We start from the raw sequence: 18,534 nt of genomic DNA on the forward strand, positions 1-18,534 counted from the left end.
AATTAAATTAAAATTATATATGTTACGTAAGTGTATAAATATAAAAATAGAAATATGTAGCCGAATTATTTTAATTTTTTTTTATTTCTATGTTTTCTTTTTTAATTATGTTTATTCACATTATAGTTAACATTTTTTAATCTATTTTAACTTTATAGTTTCATATACATACATATAATACATCCAGAATATTACCAATAAATCCAGTTTTAAAAACAATACATCTTCCTAAGGGGGGAAGAGGGTTTGTTTTTTATATTTTTTTCCAAATTTATTTCAGCAAAATTACTAAATTTCAAATCAATTGCAGAAGAAACGAAGTTACCAGTATTTGTATAACTAACTGTCTGTCTGGCGATTATCTATACATATGTACATAATTTACGAGGTAACGCTGGACATTTTTTTCTTCAAAGCTTAGCTACTTTTATTAACTGATTTTTTTGCCAAAATTTGTTTCTTTTTTACTTTAACATGTACCCAAAAATTGAAAAAAATTGAATTTCGAAAAAGAAAACCAGCGTAAAGCGAGTATCCAACGATATAATTTTAATTTTTTAGTTTCTTTAGATTCAGCTATTTTCCATACACTCTAGAGTAATTGCTGCCATTGCCGTATATTTTAATACACTGCTTGATTTTTGTAACCATAGTCATACTATGATGTACCAACGATTTTTGAAAATGGATTTTAACTGTTTCATAAAAAAAAACATTGAAATGGGGCCTCTTAGGTATCGCCATAGGCCAAGCTCCCACTATTTAAAAATTGCTACAAATGCCCCAAAGTAAAACAAAAAAAGTGTTTCAATTCCACTTCGTTGTAAAAACTCTACAAATGTTCATTTTGACGTTCCCCACAGTAGTTTCAGCTGTTTATGTGGATACTGCCCCAACTACATACATACATACATATGTATGTACCAATGTATGCACTTTGGTGCGCAGTAACAAACAAGAATTGACAGTAGTAATTTGGCTTTGCTGTATTGTTGACATATTTTGATTTTGTGTAAATATTTACATATAGTACAAATGCAGTTTAAATACAAGATAGTGATATAAAGTCAAATGTAAAAAAAAATTTTTATTAGAAATATACCTAAGCACTTTAATTTTTAATATGAATTGGTGAAGGAATTTGTATTCTAGTAAATAGGTTATTTAGATAATTGCAAGTTCCGGTGCCTTGTAATATCAATCAAACATTAGTGAGTTTTTATTGACCTCAATATTAGTTAGATTGTGTAGGTGGTTTTCAGATTTGATTTGCAAAATGTTTACATAAATTAATACAGTGTGCGTCAAATAAAACAACCTGTTTGCTGTGCGGAAGACATGCCATATAATATATGTATATAAATAAATTTGTTACATAAATACATTCATATGTAGTAATTTGTTGAACGAAAATTCAAAATTTGAAAATAGTTAGAGGCTTGTGAAACGATACGCAGAGGAAACCCAACAGACTACGGACACAACTGGCCCGTACCAAACGCCATTCACAGTTGAGCTATTAGCACTTCCACCGACTTTTCGCATTGATTGTCTCTCAATCAAAATCAATCTAGAATGACAGTTTTGGTCTCATAAATAGCATAAACTGGCCCCTCCTTCTAAGTATCCATAAAGCTCACCTTTCCGAAATTGATCATATTTGGTGAGCTCACTTCGTCAGAACTCCTTAAGATAGATCAGCTGAACAGAGGCGAAGTAAAAATGCAATAGAACAAAAACATTTCAAACAGGAAAATATCTCTGTAAAAACCTCAATTTTCTATGGAGCATTCCTTTAAAATTCCGAAATATAACCGACTGGTCTAAACTGGTCAAAGTGTTCTGCAAAGCTAAAGTGAGATTCGATTAATTCACAAGATAGTGACTAGCTCTTTAGATGCTCCCAAACACTCAAACAGTCTTAAAAATTTGTTTCGGTACAGCGTCCATGGGCATGACGTTTATTTCTCGAATGCTTGCATCGTTAGAAACTGTATCTAGATTTCTTAGATGCGGTCTAGATTAATGTATTTTCTGTAATTATTTTTATAATCTGAACAGCGTATAATAAGTTTATCATGAAATTTGTAAAACTCAGACGTAAACGTCGTCGTCAATAAGACAAGCAGAGTCGATCTGCAGGTTTGTCTGTTTGTAGGTACCAGCTTATCTATCTGCAATTTTGAATACGTCCTTTTCTCTCTACAGCTGCCATATAAGGCATGTTGAAAGCATGTCCTTTTATGGAAAAATTGACCATATTCACAAACTGGAAGAAGAAGTACAGACTTGACCTTAAAAAATATTGCAGTTAATGGCGTTAAAATTCCGACTGTCAATAACTCTAAGATTTTAGGTGCGACACTCTACAGCCTGTGTTCCTTCACTCCTCACACGACCGCGATTATTGCCAAAGTATAGAGCCGTATTAAATTCCTCAAGTCGCTAGCCGGCAGCACATGGGGAAAAGACAACGTTGTTGGCAATATACAAGGCAATCAGCCGTTTCGGTCCTTAACTACACCGCACCAATATAGTCGCCTGGATCCAGTGAAACGCAAACGGGATGCCTTTTGATGTTTCCTATCGAACATGTGCACAGCGAGGCCCATATGCTCCCAGTTAAGGAGTATAATGAATTCTTCTTCAAGCAGTTTCTGCTGGGGTGTTTTCGTAGAAATCATCTTCTTGAAGCGGAACCGCCTCCTAGGAGCATCAAGAGGTCCTTCCTCAACTATGTCGACGACATGAGACAATATGCTGAGCAGTCTTCGGATGCAACCAACAAACTGTCTCCCATTGCAGATGACGAGATCAAGTTGCGGCGAGAATTGAGAGTGACCCTTGCCCTTTTATTGCATAGAAATTAAGCATTTGTTTTTGTTCTTTCTTCTTTTTATTTTTGTTTTTTTTTTCTCATGATGCAGTTTGTTCATATACTTAAATGATTCGAAGAAATCATGTCTCAATTTGTCGAATATACTGAGCCAGTGTGGCGTGGCATGAATATGCGAGACTTGAAAGTTGATGAAGCATACTTAGTGGTCAAATCTCACTACAACAAACCGGCTTATCTTTACAGTCGGTCTGAAGAATGTTACACAGTAAGTAAAAACCAAAAAAACGATAAATAAGGGGTGATCCAATTTGAGGTACTTTTTTCAATAGTCTCTTTTGAAAGATGCGTGAGTTTTCGACACGCGTGAGTCGTGTTAAACTGTCACATTATTGCTGTTCAGTGTTGTTTGGGGAAAAAATATAGCTGAGAGTGTACACGAAGACCGTGGAGAGTCGATTCGGCGCCGTTCGCAAGACCTACGACTGATGTATTGAACTACTTGGCAGATTTTACGTCGAGATCTTAAACTGAAAGCGATAAAAATACAGTTTGTGCAAGAACTGAAGCCGCTCGACCTTCCCAAGCGACATCGCTTCGCTCTATGGGATCTTGAAAAATTCGAAAAAGATTCGACGTTTTCGTGACAAATTTTCTTCAGCGATGAAGCCCATTTCTGGCTCAATGGGTATGTAAACAAGCAAAATTGCCGCATTTGGGACGAAGGCAAATTCAAAAGCTACCATTTCATCCAGAAAAAACAACGGTTTGGTGTGGCTTGTGGGCCGGTGAATCATCGGTCAATTTATCTTCAAAAATGATGTCGGTGAGAATGTAACCGCCAATGGCGACCTTTAACCGATTTTTTGATGTCTCGACGACATTTGGTTTCAACAAAATGGCGCCACTTCGCACACATCGCATCAATTAATGGATTTATTAAGAGAACCCTTCGGTGGGCAGATAATTTCACTTTTGGGCCGATCGATTGACCACCAAGATCGTGTGATATCACACCTTTAGACTTTTTGCTGTGGGGATATGTAAAATCTAAAGTCTATGCGGACAATCCAGCTTAGATTCAGGTCTTGGAGCAAAACATCACTCGTCTTATTCGCCAGTTACTAGCCGAAATGCTTAAACGAGTCATCGAAAATTGAACTCAACGGATGGACCCTCTGAGACGTAGCCGCGGTCAACATTCTTCAAAAAATAATACCAAAGAATGTTCTCTCGAATGATATAAAACATTTTCCAGGAATCTCGAAATGGATCACCCTTGATATACATTTGTACATTAAGCACTATGCAAAGACATATGTATATGTACATAAATAGATTTGAAATTGATAACATTGTTTGTTTTTCTCCCAGTGCCCATTTAGCTTTGCGAAATCAATGCACAACTTTACATTCAAATTAAATGTGGCGCGTGGCTGGGAATTTAAAGTGTATGACAAAGAAATGGATGCGCTGACCGCTAATGAAGTGTAAATCTTTTATTTTTTTGAAAAAAAGAGATATCAAACCACTTTCTTTCTTTCCTCAGGCAATGCAATGACACGAACTGTAACAGTGTGTGCGATTTGTATGCGTCCGCAACAGAGTTGCAAGAATTTGGGGTTTATAATTTTACGTTGCATGAAAATGGTAGCTGTGAGCTGATAACAGATAAAGCGGGCGTCAATGTCAATTTATGTATGTAATAGAAATTATTATGTTTTATAAGATAAAAGCATGTTGTTATATAAATTAATCGTCGGTTTATTCTTTAGCGCTCGCTTCGGTGTTTATCCTAGTCACTTTGGTTTTGGCTGCGATACGAATGGCTTGCTGCGCTTGGCGTTCGTATACATTCAGCCCCGAGGCGGCCGCTGCAACTGAAATCAATGCTGCGGTTGCGCCTGCGCAGACGAGCAAACGAATGCGCAGTTTGGATGCTTTTAGGGGGTAAAATGCGTGAAGCAGTAAAATACTTATAGCTGTTATTTTATTAATTTTTTCGTATGCGCCGTTTTAGCATGGCAATTGTTTTGATGATATTTGTAAATAGTGGCGGCGGTGACTACTGGTGGATCGAACATGCACCTTGGAATGGTCTACATTTGGCAGATGTTGTCTTTCCTTCATTCTTATGGATTATGGGCGTTTGCATACCGATTTCGATTAAGTCGCAAGTGGCGCGTGGGACGTCGAAGGCGCGAATATGTCGACGTATCGTTTGGGTAAGATCTTACAGTAGTTTAATGATAATGACATGTTTTTATAAGTATTATTTTTTTAGCGTTCACTTAAACTATTTGCTATCGGCGTATGTCTAAATTCCATTAATGGTCCACAAATGTCCAATTTACGTATAATGGGTGTACTACAACGGTTTGCTGTTGCATATCTAGTCTGTGGATTGGTTCACACCGTCTTTATTGAGAGGGAGTTTGTGATGCCTCAGGTAAGTGGTCTTACTATATAATTTTTTTATGTACGGATATATTTTATACATTTTGTTGTTATATATTTAGATTGCTTGGAAGCGCGCTTTATGCGATATTATTTTGTTGAAAACAGAATTTTTGGTAATGCTCTCACTCATTGCCATTTACTTGGGTTTAATCTTCGGACTTCCAGTGCCAAATTGTCCGACGTGAGTTTATGTGAATAATATACCATTATTTTAAATGGTTAATTTTTTAAATATTCTCTTTGATAAGCGGTTATCTCGGTCCTGGCGGCAAGCACGCGAACGCACAATATCCCAACTGTACAGGCGGCGCTAACGGTTATGTAGATCGTTTGATTTTAGGCGATGCGCACATCTATCAGCATCCCACCGCGAAATTTATATACGGCGCACAGGCTTTCGATCCCGAAGGTGTCTTTGGTAAGGAAAAAATTGGTATAAAAAGAAGTCTACTTTAAAAAATTTTATTTGTACTCCCACAGGCTGCCTTTTGACTGTGGTGCAGGCATTTTTAGGCGTCCTCGCTGGTGTTATTATATTGGTGCATACCGGTTGGAGCGCACGCATTAAACGCTGGCTGTATTGGTCGCTTGCTCTGGCTCTGCTGGGTGGCGCCCTTTGCTTTTTCACTGTGGAAGCTGGTCCCATACCAATTAATAAAAATCTTTGGTGCGTATGGAGACAAAATTTTTAGTCGCAGAATAATATTGTACATATATTTAAAAATATTTTCTATTGCAGGTCTCTTTCTTTTGTTTGTGTCACCTCTGCTTTGGCTTTCTTCGTGCTCAGCATACTCTACTTTGTTATTGACGTGCGTCGCTGGTGGACGGGCTATCCGTTTGTGGAGTCTGGCATGAATGCAATTATTATGTATGTGGGTCATACCGTTATGCATAAAATGTTGCCGTGGCACTGGCGCATTGGACCGATGAATACCCATTTCGTGCTTTTGCTTGAAGCCACTTGGAATACCTTACTTTGGGTGGCGATTGCACTCTATTTAGATTCTATTAAGTTTTATTATAGTTTATAAGGTGTAAAGCTAAAGGAATTATCCAATATCAACTGTTAAATATAATGGATTTTATAGAATTGTAAATATGTATGTAAATTTTTATTTTATATATACATATACTACTTCATAAACTCAAGCTTAAATTCGAATCATGTAAATAAATATATATGTAAATTTTTATACAAATATGTTTTTTGGACACTTCGTGGTCTAGACGTTACTTTTATATACATAAATACGAATTTCTTCGTATTTGATCGTAGCGACTCGAACCGTAAATTCTTAGATCCAAATGTATTATGTTAGTCTATATCTTGGAACCACCTTTAACACCAACAACAATGTCAGCCTCGAAATCCATCGCAAAATAACCATCAACAGGAGCTACATCAGACCGAGTAGGCATTTGAGAAGTAAAGTCCTCTCTCGACGAACAAAGACCAAACTCTACAAATCACTTATCATCCCCGTCCTGCTATATGGTGCAGAGGTAGAGGCGATGACAATATCTGATTAGTCGGCGTTACGAGTTTTCGAGAGAAAGGTTCTGTTCTATTGGCAACAGCGAATACCGCAGTCGATGGAACGATGAGCTATACGAGAACACTCCAGCTCTAAGAGTATTCGACGAAGCAGGAAGATGATCTCTACTCCGCTTAAAAGACCAGGTGGAGAAGGATATGGCTACTCTTGGAATCTCCAATTAGCGCCAAACAGCGAAACGAAAAAACAACTGGCGCGCTGTTGCAAACTCGGATATAACCGGGTAAGGGGTGTCTACGCCAATAAAGAAGAAATGTATTATGTTTCTCTCTCTATGTATAGTATGTCGTTGCTGTTGTGATAGCGATTATTTAGATTCTGTTTGGATGGCAGGGTGCAAGTTAATTGTCATTAAAATCAGCGAACGGAAGGTCCAGGAAACGTCGATGGGGTTGGACCATACGGGAAAGACTTACTTTACTCTGGTTTCATAAGACATCCAAGAGGTGATTGGTCTCATAGGGGACTTCAATGCATGCCGAACATAGATTTGGTATGTCGGAGTCGATTTTGGATATGTAGGAACTTAACGTACTACAGATTTCAGAACGTAGTTGTTCAATAGTAACCATTTACTAGATTCGCAAGACAAGGAGGATAGGACGGCATTTTCTACTTTTCTGTTACGGTGATCGAAAAATGGATAACGATTTGGTATGTGGGGTTCGATTACGGATAAGTAGGAGCTTAACCTTTCACAATATCAAGAACGTATTTGCGCATTGGTTACTCTAGATTCACGAGACAAGGAGGATATATACTTCTTTCACATTGGTAAACTTTCCTGTCACTGTACATGACCGAACAACAGTTATTTTTAAATAGCAATGAGTCCGAGGTGTTCTCTGTTCGCAAACTCTCAATCTGAGTTCGAATTCAAGTAATATCAATGGTGTTGAATTTTAACTGTTAGAAAAAAAAATACTTCAAATAATGTCTATCAGCGGTTCGAAAGTGTTTTAAATACATCTGGGACCGTTGATTCGATGGGCAATATCAATGTGTACAACGCAAAAAGGATGATAAAGAATTCGTGTCCCTAGAATTATGCAATTCGTTAAATTTTAAGCATATTTTGTTAGTTTAAAACTGACAGGACGGGTCCTGGTGTTAGCTTACTATTACGCGTTCTTTCTTCTCTTTTGCTAATTTTAATATCCTCTATGCTGTAAGATGCCTGCAGTGCATATGGACGTTCAGTTCATTTATATTCATTGCTAATATTCCGTTGATTTTCCATTTTTACTTCCTAATATATCTTAGAGTTAGAGTTAAAGGACTGCCATGTATGCCTAGCATATTACATCGAATTTGATAGTTTGAATGTGTTCGGCTATTTGTCAGTCCTGTTGACTTCAGCCAATTTGTACGTGCAACTTTCACTTCCGTATGTGTAGCTGTACGAATGTTTATGAGAAAATTTTTACTAAAAAAAATCATTTAAGAAGTAACATATTTAAGCTTTATCTCCTATAACTCTATGGCTGGGGATTTCACGAAGTCCGCTGGCTTTATATTTTCTACTTAGGAAAATAGGCATTGACTTCTTATTGGGGTCATTTCGTTGTGGATCATATATCCAGTCTAGTTATCTAAATTAGTGATTTTATCGCTCAATGATACATTCGGGCTTAACTCTTACTCTTGACTCTTGTGACGAGCATGATGAATATCTGATCAGTTGTTGATTTTCCAGGCCTAAAGCCACACTGATAAGGTCCAATCAGTTTGTTGACAAATTTTTTCGGAATTTATTGATGACATCTGATGAGAAATGGCTGGGTGAGATGCGTTTTTTCGCTGGCGTACACGATTTCTCATGTTTGGATCATCTGAAACACAAAAACCCAATTTATTCTTAAGAAGTATGTGATTGGTTATCGTTCCTACTGGAATCATGAAAAAATGTTGATAAATAAAAAAGTGATTAACGTTTTTATTATAATTTTTCCCCATGTTTTTTTACATAAAATTTATCATAACATTGTCAATAAATTATAAAAAATATAGGGACGATAGCCAAGCGTTTTGTGAACATTAAAAAAAAAAATTAAGTAAATTGGTTGAGTAGTTGAGTAGTTCGACCGGAATCATGTCCGCCAGTTTAAAAAAATGTGTTTTAAGAAAAACGCGATTAAAGTTTGAGGTGTGCACTCCGAACGTCGAACGGTATTATTATACCTTCGCATGGTAAAGTGGGTTTCGACATTAATTCTAAGGGTATAAGGAACAGAAAATGCAAAAAAAAAAATTAAATTGGAAAAAAGATTACCCTACTGACTCTTTAAATTCCGATCATAGGCATCCTCCTTATCAGTTCTTCGCAGCCGCATTTGAATAGTTCGGCTGGCAATGGATTGGCCCCCGCCGCTTTGATGTTCTTCAGACGGGTGATTGCTATTCGAACTTCTTCTCGGTCGGGCAATGGAACGTCCGCTACATCGTCATGGAATGGGGAATCGAGTTCACCATCTCTTTGACGTTATGTTTTCACTGCTTTTCAGCAGGTTGGAGAAGTGTTCACTAGATCACCTCTGGGGGTTCTACAAGAGTATGCGACGGTCTTAAACCTTTCTGTAAGTCGCTATATATTTCTATCCCATCGCGCACATGTTGTGGAGGATAGAGCCATGTGTAGAAGCTCATGTAAGTGAGAAAAGTACTCTGAATGCCATCTACTGCGGAGTGGCTAGAAAATATTCTTTTACATATGACTCAAGCAGCTCACTACTTCCGGTCTTAGACCAAGTATCCTTTGGGTAGCCAAAAAACATCCGTTTGAAGGCGAGCTAAAGTGAGAAGGCGATCCATCTTCTCCAGGGTTGTGCGCGGGGCTTGGGACTCGCCACGGAAAAAGCACTACCAATGAAAAGAAGAAAATAGCCTCGGATGAGAGGACCCCCCCCCGTTTGATGACGACCGCTACTTCTACTTCCATAATTTTTGTATTGGCACCTTTAATTACTCAGCTAGTTAATAAATAATTTCCCAAAAATATTAAACCCAATAGCTTGATGTTTTCCACTGAAGCTCTGCCATCCAGCTAATAGAAAATGTGCGGCATTCAATATGGATTGCGGCTTGCATGATTGATTACTTTGGTTGCCTGCAGCTGATTTTCTAAACTTTGCCAATACAACGTGACGGAAAATTTAAATCACTCATCGCCCCAACGCGACGGTTTGGCGCAAAGTTTTTTCTTTGATTTTGCTCCGAAAGTTCGGTCTTACTTCATCTAGCCTTCAGCTATTTTATTTGAAGGCACTGGTGTCTAGTGGCAAGTGGCGAATGCGGAGTCTGGGTGACTCCATTCGAATGTGTTTGTGCTTGCATGTGTTTTCGCCTGTCTCGTCTTTTGGTGCACTGAAATCGCGAAGATGTTCCAAGTGTGAAAATTACTTTTGCCATGAAAGTGAATTTGTTGTGCTGTTTGTGAAACCTGCCTTGAATATTGATGACAATGCGTCGTCGCCGACGGCTGTTTGTGTGGTGAAGATATGTAGTTGTGGGATGATTGTCTTCGGGTTGCAGATAGTATTCTGTAATTTTTACAACATGCGTTTGGCATAAGTAAAATATTTTTAGAATTTACCAAAAAACTACGTATATTGAAGATGTGCTTGCGATGGGAGTGAATAACTCTAATTTGGTACTTTTTTGATAAAAAAAAAAATTGCTTTTTAAATCTCAGTGCTTAAGCCTTTCATTTGTTTTAATATATTGAGAGATTATTGCGAAAAATGGTTAAGAGCGAAGAACGGACCCAATCAATATAGAAGAGATGATGAAATTTAGTAGGGATCCTGTACGATGACAAAATCTGACGAGTCGACGATCCGAGTTTTCGAGTAAAAGGTTCTGCGAAAGATTTATGGTCCTTTGCCCATTGGCAACGACGAATACCACAGTCGATGGAACGAAGAGCTGTACAAGATATACGACGGCATTGACATAATTCAGCAAATAAAGAGACAGTGCCTACGCTGGCTAGGTCATACCGTTCGAATGTATAAAAACACTCCAGCTCTGAAAGAGTTCCCCGCAGTACCCGCCTGGGAAGTAGAGGAAGAAGAAGACCTCTACTCTGTTAGAAAGACCAGGTGGAAAAGGACCTGGCTACACTTGAAAGCGAAAAGGAAGAACGACTGGCGCGCTGTTGTAAACTCGGGAATGACAAAGTAAGCTTTATCTACGCCAATAAAGAAGAAGAAGAAAACTATGCCAAATAAATTTGTTTACTAAAAAATTCACCTATTTATCAGAAGTCAGTGCTACCAACTTTAATATTTTCCTTAATAAAGTAATCAAAATTATTGTGGTAACATGGCTATTAAATAAACATATTTATTCCAAAAGATTGCCAGATCATTCATGCAAACCATTTTCCGAACATTTGTCTATTATTGATTTAATTGAACTTATTAAAATTTTATTTACCAAAGAACGCATTTGATTTGCACTTCAGAATGATTTTGAATTATTGGCATATCCTATTGTCGAAGGTTATCAATTAATTTGTGGCCAATATGTGTTGCTGTTGCTATAGAGCGCATTGTATGCCAAATAATGGCAGCAGAAACTTAAACGTAATTGTTGTTGGCTACAACTCAAGGAAAATTGAGAATATTTGAGTTGGAACGAACATACACAAATTTACAAGGAAGTGAACAATCCAAATGTGAATAGGATTTAATTGTTGGAATTGTTGAATATGCATACGCCCATACTTATATAGGGTGTGGTTTTTTAGAGGCATATAATTATATTGAGAAATACATGTCAAACTAGCTGTCAAAATGAACACATATGTTTGACTTTTATGATCAGTATAATTTACCATATAATTGAATAAGGTATAAGAATTGTTGAAAAATACGATCGTGGCCACGCGAACCTTACCACTATACTTTCTTAATTTTTTTTCGAACTTTATCGTTCGTTCGGGATTTTCTCCAATTGTGTTTTTTTCTGTTTTTAGTAAGCATAAGTAAACTTAATTATATTATCTAATTATAATTATAGTTTCTAATTTATAACGTTTAATGAGTGAAACACAAATTAGCTTTTCTCTGCTTATACAAAAGTGGCTGCTTTTACTGTTTTTACTAAACTTCGTGTTTCAATTAAAAAAAAATAATATTAAATATTAATTTCAGATATAGTGTAAATGAAATTAAATTAAAAAAAAAGTATAATTTCTTCATCGCATGTCAGTCTCTTGTATTTTGAGCTCATTTTGTAAAGCTCACTATCTTGCAATTGATTTATCTATAGCTGAATATATTTTGTTTTTAATTTTTAATATTTTTGTTTAATAACATGTCATTAATATATTTCTAAATAAAAAATCTCTATACCGTAAAAAGTACCGCCATAAAATGTAGTCAAATATGCACAATACTTGAAAATTTTGAGTGGTAAGGTTTGCGTGGCCACGAGTGTACATTCAACACTCCGGTTCTATGCAGTAAACTTACGCTTATATTTTAGCCATCAAATCATCTTTAACGTTAAGGCACATTTCTGTCTTGACAAAGCAAAATTTTCATAGTGGAGTGAGAAAAAAAAAGATAATCCCTTGCATGTAGAAAAAATGATTGACTTGCCTTTTTGGTCGTCAAAGTAAATGGCCTCAGCTTGGCAGTGCTCTAAGTTAATGAAAGCAGCTCTCTATTTGAACGAAGTTTTGAATCGATTCGATTCAATTCATATCCGGAAATGGATTTAGCAATTCACCAACTAGCTTAGGTAATTTGTCTGCAATTTTTTCTTGAAGTAATTTAGATGAAATCGAACAGATAAAATATGGCAACTAGGCTATGAGCACGAAATTCGAGATAAACACGAAATTTTATAAAATGTAATTTTATAAATTGTATGAAACCAAATATTAACTATTTCATACATTTTTTTTGAATGTATTAAAATAAGATCTTAATCTAAAAAAATATCCTATACTATGTGAAGTAGAATGTATGAAAATTTTCCTAGCTTATATGTGTTATATGTAAATATATATTTAAATAATGCTGTGCATATTAATATAATCATATATATATATAATATATATAGATATATAGACAATGCGTTTACTAACTTCGTATGAATTGAATTTCATCTTGATTGCTTCCAAAGTACCATAGCTTTTGGCCAGCATTTATGAAAATTTGAGTATTGAAAATATATGCTTAATTAATTTACAATTACTTCAATTAAATCACAAGAAAATTGAAGATTAATTAAATTAGTAAGGCATGGCTTGAATATAGCAATAAACTGGCATGTCTTTTTAAGTAAATCTCATTGGAAAGTTTATTAAAGTTGTAGGGAAATAGTAAATTTCGATTGTAATTACTTTTAACTAAAATATTTAATTTATAAATTTAATAAAAAGAATCTAAAACTACAGTTACGAATATATATATATATATATATATTCGAATAAAAATAATTTATTATTAGAAAGAAATGCTGCCTTCAAAAAAGATTTCCATGGCAGGGTAGACTTCGGCTGCCACTAAAACTATATCACACCATGTAGGGAAAACAAAAAAGGTTTCAAATGCGAGACCTTGCTATACAGCTGGAAGTTGTACGAAGCAAGTTTTGAAAAAAAGGAAACAGTCAAAATTAAATTTAGATTAATTGCAATAATTGAGTCTTTGCATGTAAAGGGACGCCTAGATAGCAAGATCAGGTTTTACAATCAGAAAGAGGAGATCAAATATATTGTTTTTGTTTGTTTGTAGTGGCAGAAAATGTTCTTGAAAACATTTTGAAGACTACTGCCGAGTAATTGGGCGGATATAAATCCGTCTCCGTGCCGGTTACGTAGGCCCGGCCGTTGTGGGAACGGTAGATCAATTATACCATTATGGATGTCTCCATCGTGCTGAAATTTTGGATACATCATTTTCTCTTCAAGCAGGTGTTAACTTGTCAGAATGGCAAATATCGGACCTTTATAGCATGTAGTTGCCATACAAACTAATCGATCAAAATTAAGTTCTTGTATGAGAATGTTTTTTATTTGACATGATATCTTTACGAAATTTGGATTAGATTATTGTCGAAGGCAACGTTATAATTTGCGAGTATATTGTTTAGATCAAACCACTATAGCATATAGCACCCTTAAAATCTTAAAATTGATAAGTTCTTCTTATATGGAAATCTTTTTATTTTTTAAAGGGTTAAGGCACCGCTGCAGCCGAAATGAAAGTTTTTTCTTGTTTTTGTAAAAAATATGCGTATACTTGTTAGAAGCTGAGTTACAAAATTTTCTTCCACTGAAGCTTCTTTTCCATTTTAGAACTCAATTTCTATGTTCGTATCTATTTATAACCAGCTGTCCTGCACTTCACTACATACATATATGAAACTTTCTATAAATCAGAATTTTCATTGCACTTCAACACCCTTGCACACACACAAATATTTACATACACACATGGGCAAGTATCAATTTCCGAAGTGCAGCACTTCAATGTAGAAGACTACTCCATGTTGCACATGTATCATCAATAATCTTTAACAGCGACAGCCACTCACGAAACACTATGCTTGGTGTTAGTGTTAACAACAACAAAAGCGAATATTATTAAACCGCAGCATGCAAAATAAAGATAATATTAATACGCCAAAAAGTATGCTATAAATTTTATTGTTTCACACATTGCAACCAAGCGCTGCGCTGACGGCGGTTGACACGAAAATAAAGAAGGAAAACTTTAAGAGAAACGTGACAGTTACATACACACATACATTTATTAAAAGTATATGTAGTTGCAACTTATTGTGGCATGTTTGTGTATACTGCATAGTATACATATATTAAATACAAATTTTTGTGTGTTAGTTGTGTGCATTTTGACGTTTTAAAGGACATGGCTACGCATTTGGATTGTCTGTTGGTGATTTCCTAGTTATTTTTACAACAACAACATTAACAGTTTTGTTGTCAGCACCATTTCACGCCCTCCACAATTCACGTTTTTTACGATATTTTGTCGCTTCTTTTCTCGTACTTTATATGAAGGGATAAACAGCTTTTTAACACATGCCCAACAATAACAACTCCTCCAAAATACACAAAAAACACACACGCATTTTCGCACTTGCAACATACACACTTGTCACCTTATAATATGTGTATGTGTATGTATTGGTTGCTTGTGTTGGTTTATTGCTGATGCCTAAGTGTTGTGGTTGTGGTAAAATAAAGTACTGCAATAAAATATAACAACAATATCCTCAGCACCAACGGTAGCGCTTGCAATGAAGACATGTGGCATGAGGCAACATCAAGTCATCCACTTTCAACGCTCTTCCTTCCCAAAAATGTATTCTTTTATTGTTGCCACTCATATACATATACATACACATACTTGCGATACGGTCTATTTGATTAGATGCTCTTGACGTCCATGGCGTATACGCAACACACCCATTTTCAACACCATTTACAAAGGCACAAATAAACACACAAACAAATCTTCGTTGTACACATACACACATACAAATGCAACTTCATTGTACACACATACACTTTTATTGAAGTCACTTTGGTTGGGGTTTTGATTGTGAAAGCGAGAGTAGCGAAATGCTGTTGACATTTCAAGAGCTGCGTGCGCGCAATTTTCCTGATATTTTTGTCCTCCCCCAGCCCCTAACTTTGGCTCTTCTTCGCATTGTTTTTATTGTTATTGCATTTGCTAGTAGCCGACTGCTGTTGTCAATAGCGAAGAATTGCGGAAGTCATTGACAGCGTCAAGTACTAAATAATGAAGAGCGTAATTTACAAGATGTTGTTAAATTAACTCAAAAAGTGTTGGGGATTTATATATTTAAGTAAGTAATTGACTTTACTGTAATTATGCGTATATATGATTTGTTAGAGCAATTTGAGTAGGAAGTTAATTAAATAGAAATAATGTGGCCTCCCATGTTAACATAATAAATGTAGAAGAAATTCGACTTAAGGTTGGTATATACCCAATTTTAGACTACAAATTTGCGGCCAACAGGTGCATAGACATTAGATAGAATTGGATGGATAATATATGATGCAATGTGAACTCATGAATGGGTATTTAGCCTCGGGTCTCATTTGATCCCTGCGCTTTTCTGTTTTTTTCAATAATATTAGATTCCAAATATACGTGGATATTTACACTTTCCATAACAAAACAAATATAATATTCTTCCCAAATAAAAAAGGTTTCATACAAGCACTTGTTTCCGATTGTCCAATTTGTATGGCAGCTACATATATGCTATAGTGGTTCGATATTGATCGTTCAGATCATCAGACATTTTCTTCTGGTTGTTGCAAACTTCGTGACAAACTTAATATACCCTGTTCATGAACGTAAGTTTTGCCGATACCTCAATCAGAGTGGCTAAAGTGGTTCGAAAATTTGTTCAAACGCGTACAAAAGTGTATTGAACTTATTGGAGAATATTTTGATTTTGATTTCGATTTTCGATTATTAAATTTTTTTGATTTTTCCTCCGTTTAAAAGACGACCCTTGAATACTTTATACGATATCCGACGTATTCTTCTGGGGTTTCCAAAATTTAAGGCAAAATACACGGTTCATAGTACAAAATACCAAAACTTCAAGGCAGTATATGATAACACTTGTAGTATATAGAGCCTTCACTGAGATTTCAAAGCATGTTCTGTCTTAATTTTCGATTGCTAAGTAATGATCCGGTGAATTTAAAGCAATACGTACGTATATACATCTTTTGTTAACATGAATCTGGCTTGTGATAACTTTCTCCCTTTGTTTTTTGATTATTTCTGATTTTTTTGTGGTTTTTGACAAACTGAAGAAATTCAGAAACCGTGTTAGAAAATTAAGTGAATATTTCAGACGAAATTTCGTCCAAAAAATCTCTACTGCTGCATGATAAAAATATTCTTTGATAATTTTAAAGGCTTGCACCCAGAAATAAAAATCCGACATCGGTGTAGACTCATTTACTGCAATAGATCAGTAGGGTTTTTTTTCAATTATAATATAAACAATGAAGAAGCATGAAGTATACGGTTATCACCTATTAATATTAGGTAGTCGAAAACGTCTTTTCGTATTTTGTCAAAAGATGTCGTTGCAGTCGTATATCTCCAGTGCTACCAATCATGGTGTCGAAAAGGCGATTTTAAGCTTCATTTAACTAAAAAAAATTAAATTCAGTTGAAAAAAAGTTACAGCTGTTCAAAAATGAGTGAAAATAGTGAAGAAATTCTTGTTTAAAAAGGAAGAATGCCACGCAAGCCACCAATGAAATTTACAGTTAGTGTAGCACAACAATGGTTCGCTCGCTTCCGTTCTGGAAATTTCGATTTGCGCTGATGAAACTTTCACACTGATGGAATAATGCAAAAAGTGGTCGACCAAAATGATACATATTTGTTTATTTTTTTTATTAGTATAAGCATAAAAAAATAAGTTGAAGTTTGATTAGAAATACGAAAAGACTTTTTCGACTATCCAATATATTATCGTAGTTCGGTTTAACTAAAGTGATTACAATAATTTTAAAAAGTAAAGTAGAACATTAACTCTACGGCAGCTCCCCACAATATTTACCATTGAGCTTTATTTAAATTCAAATCCTTCTAGTAATCAAAATAGTTTCAGATATGTATTACTATATACAAATAAGTTTGTAACATACTTTCAGAATTATAGCAGCGCTTTTGTAGATTATGTAAAAATGAAAATAATTTTATAAATACTAAAAAAAAATATTATATACTATAAAAGATAAAATATAATATAATTTAACACTATGTCATAGAATAAAATATAATAAAACGAATAATAAACAATTTATGCTTGCATATAACAATCCTCTGTGTCTCTCCGATTTATTAATACTTCTAGTTATTGACTTTCTTATGTCCTTTATGCGCTTAGTTTTTTGCGCCATTATTTTTCTATATGCTCCAGGCAAATCTATGTCCCTATGGCGGTAAGGAAGTGGAACAAAATATAAATAAGTGTCAGCTATTATCATGAAAATATCAGTAATGCTCATTTATTGCTTTTACTTTTCTCAACAATATTCCATTTGCTTTTCCAACGGTTTGTGCTTATACCCACGGGAGTTGTATATTTATTTTTATCACTATATTGCTGTTATTGTTATTATTATTGTTGTCATTGTGGCAAAATAATATTATTCCCATTTTTACATTATGATATTTCTTTGTTAGTGTCTTACTTCTTTGCTTGAGCTCAGTATTGATTTTATGATTGTTTTGCTTAACTGACTGATTTGGGGGGGAAATATGTTTTAAGTGACTATTAAAATGTTACTAAATGAAATGTAGGAGAGGGTATAGCTATGTATAAAGGAACGACAGAACGGCACTCTAAATATATACATACATACATATGTACATATATATATAAATATCATATAAAAAATTCAAGACTAAAAACTTCCGAAAATTTCCTTGTTCTTGCTTGAAAAACACATTTCGATGTTTGGTGTTGTCAGAATGATAAGGTTATTGGAAAATAAGTTTCTAAAATTTTTATTCAAAAATCAAATGTATATATGTATAGAGAATGAAATAGGTAAAATTACTTTATTGTTATTATACTTTTAATTCGTTTTTTTTCTGTATATAAATTGTACAATCTGATTTTTCCAAATGG

At 35.0% G+C, this 18,534-nt stretch overlaps 2 protein-coding genes across 4 annotated transcripts in view; one reads left to right on the forward strand and one right to left on the reverse strand.

Annotated features, from left to right (window-relative positions):
- LOC126758615 (high mobility group protein DSP1) overlaps positions 1-18,534 on the reverse strand; it is a 273,973-nt gene that overhangs the window by 84,377 nt on the left and 171,062 nt on the right. The window lies entirely within an intron of this gene.
- Positions 113-6,498, forward strand: LOC126758619 (heparan-alpha-glucosaminide N-acetyltransferase). 3 transcript variants are annotated; one of them, XM_050472965.1, is made up of 11 exons: positions 113-1,012; positions 2,928-3,104; positions 4,211-4,326; positions 4,386-4,534; positions 4,612-4,786; positions 4,857-5,061; positions 5,121-5,285; positions 5,356-5,477; positions 5,545-5,714; positions 5,777-5,963; positions 6,036-6,498. In XM_050472965.1, exons 2-11 carry the CDS (start codon positions 2,961-2,963, stop codon positions 6,328-6,330), a joined length of 1,728 nt encoding a protein of 575 aa, XP_050328922.1. In that variant the 5' UTR covers positions 113-1,012; positions 2,928-2,960; the 3' UTR covers positions 6,331-6,498. The 3 variants fall into 3 exon arrangements, with proteins under 3 accessions (XP_050328922.1, XP_050328920.1, XP_050328921.1); XM_050472963.1 differs by having other exon boundaries at positions 114-1,073; XM_050472964.1 differs by lacking the exon at positions 113-1,012 and adding an exon at positions 1,085-1,211.

The sequence above is a fragment of the Bactrocera neohumeralis genome, chromosome 5, assembly GCF_024586455.1.
Source record: "Bactrocera neohumeralis isolate Rockhampton chromosome 5, APGP_CSIRO_Bneo_wtdbg2-racon-allhic-juicebox.fasta_v2, whole genome shotgun sequence".
Lineage (NCBI taxonomy): Eukaryota > Metazoa > Arthropoda > Insecta > Diptera > Tephritidae > Bactrocera > Bactrocera neohumeralis.

Excerpts from the sequence above, each read along its gene's own strand:
- LOC126758619 (XM_050472965.1), top strand. The coding sequence starts at position 2,961 with ATGTCTCAATTTGTCGAATATACTGAGCCAGTGTGGCGTGGCATGAAT. Across the intron at positions 5,715-5,776 it reads CGATCCCGAAGGTGTCTTTG|GCTGCCTTTTGACTGTGGTG; the intron begins GTAAGGAAAAAA and ends GTACTCCCACAG. Across the intron at positions 5,964-6,035 it reads CCAATTAATAAAAATCTTTG|GTCTCTTTCTTTTGTTTGTG; the intron begins GTGCGTATGGAG and ends TTTCTATTGCAG.